General features: G+C 31.8%; 1 protein-coding gene and 1 pseudogene across 2 annotated transcripts; one reads left to right on the top strand and one right to left on the bottom strand.

Annotated features, from left to right (window-relative positions):
- Window positions 1-2,185: 2,185 nt before the first annotated feature.
- Window positions 2,186-2,274, bottom strand: BDBG_17507 (annotated as a pseudogene). The gene has a single exon. The product of its transcript is annotated as a tRNA-OTHER (tRNA).
- Window positions 2,275-8,090: 5,816 nt separating this feature from the next.
- On the top strand, window positions 8,091-8,896 carry BDBG_17506 (uncharacterized protein; the record flags this gene model as incomplete). Its single annotated transcript, XM_031725205.1, has 2 exons — window positions 8,091-8,342; window positions 8,556-8,896. Coding segments are annotated over 2 exons (593 nt in total), but the record flags the coding sequence as incomplete, so codon positions are not given.
- Window positions 8,897-9,428: the final 532 nt, after the last annotated feature.

Raw genomic sequence — 9,428 nt, 5'->3', positions numbered from 1 at the left:
TGTTGATATTCTTTGTATGCAGTTATCATATAATCTGTATCAGAGATACATGCAGAAAACAGATCTTTGTTACTAGAATAAATGATTGCAGCAATTCTCTGTTTTCATATTATAAAGATAAGTTGTTCTCATTTCTTTCTTCTCTCTTTTCTTCTCTTCAATCAATCACTAATTCCAAGCTGATATGAAAACTATTAAAACACTCTCAGAAATCCTCAAATTGAAGAGTATAGACTAATTAAATTTCAAATGCAGAAGAAATCAAATTATCTTCTACAGATTCAATTACTCACTTTCTCTCAAATAAAACAGCAGTCATGTCCTTCCCTCCCCTCTCAATCAAACAAAACATGGCCTGTGAAAAGTGAGTACCACGTCAGGCCATAATGGCCAACACAGCCCCAGCATGCAGGGCTGTATATACACAGCGCATGCTGAACTGAGAGACTGTGTGAGTTGCAAACTGGCAGCAGCATCTCAGGAAGAGCCATGCAGTGTGAGAAAGCTGCAACTCTCAGTCACATGTATAGAGAGTGAATCATCACAGTAAGTGCATGTGTATTAAAGTAACACTTTTTAATAACACTCAGTCTCTGATATGATGAAAATAGAGTCTCTTCATGAGATCTGTTTCTATCAGAAGTCTGAAAATCTTATATTTCTCAAGATCATCTTCACATGCCTTGTCTGTGAAATTGATGAGAAGAATCATCAATTTCAGTGTTCTACTCTTGATATCATTCAAGTAGTAGCAGAGTTCACCCTGATCACACTTTTTAAGTGTATGTTTTCTAATTATTCATATTTATATAGATATATACTGATTATTTATTAGATGATATTAAGACAATGACTCATCACAGCTGTGTTATTCTCACTGTAAGAAATACACAGTTGATGATAAATATTGCAAAGACTCTGAGAAGTGAGTATTTTAAGAGTGCTGTGACTCTGTGATCTTGATTTTTTTTTATTTTTATTTTTTGTTTTTTTCTTTTTCTTTTCTTTTTTTTTTTTATTTTTCTTTCTCTTTCTGTCTCTTTTTTTCTTTCTCTCTCTTTTTTTCTTTCTCTTCTTTTTTTCTTTCTCTTTTTTTTTTTTTTTTTTTTTTTTTTATTGTGATTTTTTCTTGTTATTTTATTATTTATTTTTTTGTTATTTTTTGTATTATACATTTTTTTTTTTAATTAAAATAATATTAATTATAATCTGTATTCAGAAAAGTAATGATATTTAGTAATACTCTCTATTGAATTTTCAACAAATGAGCACTATGTTATGATATTATGTAAGTGAGAAATGATTTCATGATCTCATTTAATGTCATTTTCAATAATAAGATCAGAATGAAAATGTGACTAAGAATTTAAACATATTCTTTATCTGAGACTAGATTTTTATTTGAAAAGTGAATCTGAGACCTTTAATATTTGAAATAACAGAATTTGAGATCAATATGATGAACATAAATCATGATCAGAAGTAATGCTTTTAGGTAATATGATAACTGTAAAGTTTGATTCTAATCTCAGACACAGTTACATGATCAGTCTAGTTTCACCTGATCTCAGATTCATCATGAGTTCAATTAATTATAAAAACATCTAGGCATGTGTAATGATATGTGAAGACATAGTTAGCATATTATCTTGTGGTTTTTTGTAGCTTATAGAGAGTCTCATAATCTCTTGAAGAATAATATTGTTGTGTATTGTAATCTAGCTACACAAGCTCTTACTAAACAGGTTGAGTGGCACGTAACTGAGATAGACGTAGTAAACATCAACATTCTGTCAGGTCATGTGATCTGGCTTACTAATTCTTTCACCATATAACTTTTCACAAGCTAGCAATCTTTCAATCATATAAGCTTTACATCTTTCACAGGTTATGAGATCTTATTATTATTATTATTATTATTCTTTCATTATACTCATAGGCAAGTGAAGCTTATAATGAGTCCTTGCGTGATGTTAAATACAGGTCAAGTGTTGATTATACAGAAGGAAATACAGGTGTTGAGACCACGCCAAGATAACAAGAACATAGGAAAATACAAAGAAGTGACAATTAGATACATGCGATAATAACTTCTCAGCCCAGGAACATAGAGCAATTCATTGGAGTGATTTGTACACCTCTGTATTTATTAGAAACCTGAGGTGCTTGAGTTCCGGATTTAATGTATCCCCTGCGGGTTTCGAACCCACGCGCCTTGGTTTCCCACGCCAAGGCGCTACCGGGTGGCCGCATTAACCATTCGGCCACCGGGGCGGTTATGAGACCTATTTTGCACAAAATTGCTGCCAATTCAGAATTCCTTGTCAATATAATCATTATTTTAACTACTGCTTCATTCAATACATTCATCAGAAGTTAAAATTGTCTTATTCTATCAGTATTAATATGTTTAAGATCTTGATAATCAATAATACTACTGCTTACTTAAAAAGAGACTTGCAGAAAACGCATTACATTTGTAAAAAAAGCAAGAAAAAGAGAACAATATTAGCAAGAATTCAATAAATGAATATCAAGATAATGAATTTAATACAATCTCACTTACATATATATTCATAATCTCATATTCTATTCACTGATTCAGTTGATAATTGTAAGAGGTCTACGCTGAATAGATCAGTATAATATATAGGTCTTATATAACAAAGTGAAAAACATTAAAGAAGGAAAGAAAGAGAAAGTGTGAGAATCAGTAATTGAAGTGAATATTTATACACATACATGGTGATGTACACAGTGAAACTTCAGAGTGAAAGAATAGAAGTTTTCATACATAGTAAAGCTTCAGAGTGAAAGAATAGAAATTTCATAGATTTTCAGCTAAGAATCAGTGACTGAGAATCAGAGTGGTAGAAATCTGTGAAGTGTAATAGAATAGTTTATATAATTAATCAGATGCAGCTTATTACATTAGTTCTCTCTTTCTTTCTTAGTTATACATAGCTCTCATCAGTCAAGGGCTGCAATCTCAGATAATGTGAAACTCAGAGTTCAGATTAAGCAATTGTAGCTGACTTATTTCACAAGATATTATCAGCTGCAGCTGTGAGATCTCTTATCAAGAATATCTTCAATCTCTTATTCAAGTTCATTATCTTCTTCTATAATTCCTGGTGACTGTCAGTCAGAAGTCAGTTGAGAAGAGAACAGATCAGTGACAGTGTGATGAAACAAGCTCATATAAAAGACATTATGAATCTCTGATAATGTGTTAAGACAGTAGTTATAACTGTCTAGAACTTCTATCACTTTATACTTTATATAGTAGTAATTCAGTGTACAAGATGAGTGTGTGATCTATATATTCTTAAGATTCAATCATATCAGATCTTCTATCTTATATTGCTCAGTGAAATCTCAGTGAACATTAATTCAGTTCTCTTAATCTTGTTTAGTGCTTGTCATGAAGGCTTCTGCTCAGTCATAAGTGTCTCAGAGTTTTGTTACTATGTTATCAGTGATCTGAATCAGACTGCAGAGATTTGATATAAACTGTGTGATCTCTAGAAGATTCAACACTTTTATGTGATAATTATGTGTAAGAAAGAACAGACTTACACCTGTTGAGATAGCATCTCAATCATTGATAGTAATCTCTGTGTGTAGAAGAAGATCATACTAATCATCTTATAAGTGATTACAGAACTTATAAAGATAATTCTTTATAATCTGAATTGTTTATTCTGATGCATCATCAGTCTCAGAGTGATAGACAGTTAACAAATGATATGTAATCTTAAGAACTTGACAGATTCTTATTCAGAGAGTACTTATGAATTGACAGCTCTGATTTAATACTATAGATCTCAGTAATTCATACATTTAATAGAACAGACTCTGTAGAAATGCTTCAGTAACTTATTCAGTATTCATCTTATTATAAGATTCTAGTATTATATCTTTACTTAATCAGTTCACAATGATCAGAACATTTCTACAACTCTTACTCTCAGAGAGATCAACTGTGAAGTCAATTGTCACATCTTATCAGATTCTATCAGAGACATTGAGTGATTTCAGCAGGCCTTTTCTATGATTCTTTCATGAAGTGATAGAGAAATAATGATTGCAGTTTCAGATAAAGCATCTGATACTGTTTAATATCTCAGATCAGTAGAATTCTCAAGAGATCATTTGATACAGTTATTCACAACCTGAATAATCAGTTATACATGAATCATGCATCTCTTGCATTATCTGAGTGTGTAGAGGTTCAGACTGAGAGACTCAATGTCATTCATGAAATCATAGAGTATTATTACTATCAATTGAACATTCTCAGATGTCAGTCTTTATACATAGTTCTGAAGAAAATCAAGATACTTCTTATTGTACTGCTTCAGTGAGAATCTGAAGAAGTTCATCAGCTCAGACTGTTATATATCACAGTTTATTCAGTGTGAGAGAAGTTGAGATATTGATATCAGTGTTGATAACAGTTCAGAGAGGAGATGTTCTAATTGAAGAAGTATGTATAATGTCATGAGTTGTTTTATCTTGATTAACTAATATCTTCAGATCTAAGAGTCAGTGTTTCTGATTCATTCAACAGGTGTCTGTTATATCAGAAGGTATATCTTGCTCTTGTCATGAGAGAGTATCTGTCATTGAGTTCTGACTGCTGAGGTGATAGTGTATAGTGAAATGAAAATGACTTAATAGCTCAGATCATTACATCTGATATTCAGTAAGCTTACAGATGATTATAAAATGCTTGAGATTCTTATAATCTGTGATTATCTCAAATTTGAAGATACTTCAGAGTTCAGAGTCTCATTCTTCTAGACAGTGTATAATTGTGAGAAGTTTCTTATTATAGATCTTGTAATTGCATTCAGCAGAACTCAGTTTCTTAGACATGAAGATGTATAATTATAAGACATCTTCATTATCATATTGCAATATAGCTTCTTCTATGATATAGTCAGAGAAATCAGCTTCAACAACTGTCTTACAATCAGAATTGAATATTATCAGCAGAGAGATATTAATGAATATCTTCTTTATCTGTGTGAATACAGCTTCAGTGTCTGCTAATCACTGAAATACTGAATTCTTCTTAATGAGTTCTATGAGTGATCTTGCAATATCTGAGAAGTTTCATATGAATCACTGATAGAAGTTAGTAAATCTGATGAAGCTTTGTACATCTTTCACAGTATATGAAGCTTTTCACTCAAGAATAGTGAAGATCTTCTCAGAATTCATTTGAATTCTCTTGTCAGCTTCTATAATAAAATCTAGATATTTTGTACTCTTGACTTTGAAATCACACTTATTAATATCTATCAGTAGTTCTGCCTCTTGTAATTATTGTAATACTCTTCACACATGTTCTTAATGTTCTTTTCTAGATTCATCAGTGAAGATGAGAATGTCATCTAGATATGCAGATACAAACTCATCAAGGAAATCTTGAAGTGCTCAGTTAATATACTTCTGAAATGTACTGAGAGCATTAGTCAGTCTAAAGAGTGTGACTACTCATTCAAAGAGATTATAACATGTTTGAAATGCTGTAAGTTATTCATCTTCTTCAGTGATACAAATCTTATAAAACATGATAATGACATCTAGCTTTATAAACTATCAGACTCATCTGATATATACTAGAGTTTCATTGATAAGAGATAAGAGATAATGATCTTTCTTTGTCAATCTGTTCAGATCTCAATAGTTTACACAGAATTGAAGTTCTTCACCTGATTTCTTTGTAAAGAGAATAGAAGCTGCAGCAGAAGAGTTACTAACATATATGAATCTCTTATTCAACAGATTATTGAGTGTCTTCTGAAGAAGAAGAAGTTCATCTTGAGATATATTATAAAGAGAGCCTTATGATGACTCAGAATTCTTATCATTCTTCTTTTCTAACTTGATACTGTGATTCACTTCTGAGCCTTGTAAAGAAGGTATATTCATAATATTATCTTATCAGAAGATATCTAGATATTCATGATATTATTGAGAGAGTTTTGTGCAAGAATCTATTATTATAGTACAGGATAACTTCTCTAGAGTCTTCTTGATATCAGCCAGACTGATGAAATAGATTGATACATGATTCTGCTATCAGTGACTTTATCAGCAGTCTCACTGATGACTTCTTTTTCAGAGCATTTCATAAGTGTTGACAGAGATCTGTATAAGATTCATAGTCTTATGAATATCATCTTCATGAATCCTATCATTGTTAGAGAATATTAAACTCCTGTTTTAAGTATTCAACAAGATGCTCTGTTCAGATAGTCAGATAAGTTCTAGCATAAGATTATAGTTAAGATTATCAATCTCATATACATAGATATCTTCACATTGATGTTCTTCAACATCTATGTTTAGTTTCATCATGTAACAAATGTGAATGTCTTTCGAATCATTAAATTCTGCAAGGAGTCAGAGTTTTGATAAGAGAATACACTGAAGATTTAATCATTGCATAATAACATAGATTGCTGTCTATCATGACTTTCATATTATACATGTTATCAATCACAGTAGATACAAGAATTGCATTCATTGCTATTTTCTCTTTAAATTATTGTCATCTGACCTCTTCAAGCTTCTGTTTACAAATTTAGACAGAAGCTAATCTTTTCTCTGTTTCATCAGAGCATCTTCATAGTTGTCTTCTGAATCTTTCTTCAATGCAATGTGATTGACACAGACAGATGTTAATTTATTCTTTGAATGAGAAGATACTGGTCTTTCTCTTGAGTGAGAAGATACATAGACTGATCAGCAGTTGAAAGCAATATATTCTGATCAGTTACAATTAATACACACCTCTCATTGATATCAGTCAGTGACTTCTTCAGAAGTGATCTCAGAAACTTAAAAGTCTGTTCAGACAGCAGAGATTCTTGCTTATATATAGATATTCAAGTCTACTCAATTCATAGCATCTGCATCATTGTTGTCATTTCTCAGCGCAGGTGTATGAGTGGCTGAGTTATTTCTCAGTGCAGATATATAAGTGTAACATCTTCTGTCACTGTTCTGTATACTCTTGAGCTTGATAAGACAGTCATTCAATGTTCAGAGTTGTATGCAGAAACCTTCATAAGTCTGATCTTTGTCTACACTTATAAGAATCTGTAAGAGTTCAAAAGTTAATGTCTTCTTGAGCATGCTAATCTTTATTCAATTCTCTCAAGATTGATTATCTGCTTCTAGAATCTTAGTGTTAAAGTCAGAGATGAATGTTGTAAGAGAAGTGTTTCTCTATCAGACACTCTGTAATCAATCTAATACTTTCTGTTATATAGCAGTGTCTTAGAACAGAACATCAAGATGTTTAATAATATTATCAGATGTTTATAACACTGATTCACATGCTTTCATTCATGAATGAAACTTCTATTTTGTGTGATTCTTCAATTGTTCATTGATATATTAATCTTGATTAGTTAGTGAACTGATGACATCTTCATCTACACTCAGTTTCATAAGCATTTCTATTCTTCATGATGAGTAGAGAGTGAGATCAGAAGCATTGAAATATACAGAAGTATCTAAGCATTCTTTCAGCACTTTTGTATTCAATTCTGTAGATGTTGAAATTGCATGAATTTCTTATTAAGTTAATTATTGAATTTTCTTGTATTGAAGTTATTGAGTTGTATACATATCAGCTATCTATTACTGTTGTAATTTCAACATTGCTTAAAGTCACTGTGATATCACATCTATGCTTGTGTTCAAGAGTTCTCTCATATTATCATTAGATATGATTATATCAATCATCAGATGTATAATATCTGTGAAAGTGTAATTGTATGAATATCTGTGTTTCAAAGATTGCTTGAGCCAGCGTATGATTACAGGCGTACGCCGGCTTCTTATATACTGTACGCTAAATTAATTGGTGGCCGCTATGGCCCCTTTACATTCATAAGCAAGTTCAGAAGCAGCCGCGTTATTATCCAGCAGTTGTATGTTCTTTCAAACCACATCCTTTCTCATCAGATTCAGTCACACTTACATGACCATGATGTATGCCCTAGCTTCATGCGGATTAGCACGCCACTAGTGTTCATGATTGTGTAATCTATCTCTGATTTGACTAGTGTTTCACATACACTCTTACAAAGAAACTTTCACTATATTACATCACTCATTCACTAACTTTTCCCATTCTTCAATTATCTTCTTCATCATCATCATCATTGAATGTTACTATCTTATTCAAGATTTCTACTTCTTCTTCTATTCAACACTTTCTATCTGTTCATCTATCACATTATACATGTTTCTGACAATGACTCTCTGTTCTCACAACAAGTGTCATTGTAGTACTCATACCAGGCAGTTTGTTAGTAGTAAGTGTAACATGTTGTGAAATGTGACTGAGACTTGTTTATCTTCTAATGATTGCCAGAATATACTACTATGAATGACACATCTTCTTTATCTCTCTATATGCCTCTGACTCTCTTTTTTTCCAGCAGGCATCTGATCATGTTTTCCTGATCATATTTCCTGATCATTTTGCATGGCTGCAGATGCTGATATATTTGTTTTAATTTATATAGAATCTTCACACATTGACAGATCTGCATTCACTGATAATTGTGATCTCAATGTTGAATTATTGATTGAGAACTTGAAGAATGTGATAATGAAGAAATTGCCTGTGTCATGTATGACTGAGTCTCTCATGTCTCTCTCTATTCTCTCTGTTTCTTTCTCTGCTGCTTCTTCTCAATCTTCTATACCTGTCTCTGTGTCTGGTTCTCCTGCTCCTGCTATTCCTGTTCCTGCAATTCTCACTTCTGCTACTTCTGCTTCCTCTGATTCTGTTATCTCTGCTTTCATTACTAGCTCTCCCTGTTTCAAGAAGATATTGTATAGACTTAATGAATCACATTTCTCAGTGTGAATACTCTCATTCTTCTTATCAATCTCTAGAATGATTTATTGTATAAAGACTGTGTATGACATGACTATCTGAAGCTCAGTCACAGACACTGATTATTATATTTATTTTAAATATTCATGATAAGACAATTGTTTATTTGTATCAGAGAATCACTCTCTTCTCAACAGTGTTGAGATTATAAGTCTTTCTTTTTTTCTCTTCTCTTTCTGATGCTGATTTTTCTGTTCTTAGAAGAAATCATTATAAGTTTTATTATACATGAAGTCATGATGTTCACAGACATCAAGAAACTTTTTATGACTGTTAAATTCAATATTGTGAGTATATCTACTCTAATGAATATTTTTGAAATAATTGATCTGTATCAGTCTATTCTCTAGCATTTATCATCTGACTTTGTGATGCAGGTGAAGAATATCTGTGTTTTTGAAAATAAGAATGTGAATATCATACTCTTTTACACCTGCAGATGTGAGACTTGTACACCTTGTCTAGAATATTGTTGTGAGAATGAGCTGTTTGTACA

This window comes from Blastomyces gilchristii (assembly GCF_000003855.2).
Source record: "Blastomyces gilchristii SLH14081 genomic scaffold supercont1.16, whole genome shotgun sequence".
Classification (NCBI taxonomy): Eukaryota; Fungi; Ascomycota; class Eurotiomycetes; order Onygenales; family Ajellomycetaceae; genus Blastomyces; species Blastomyces gilchristii.
The sequence above is the reverse complement of the archived record's forward strand: the minus strand, read 5'-3'. Positions and strand labels throughout refer to the sequence as shown.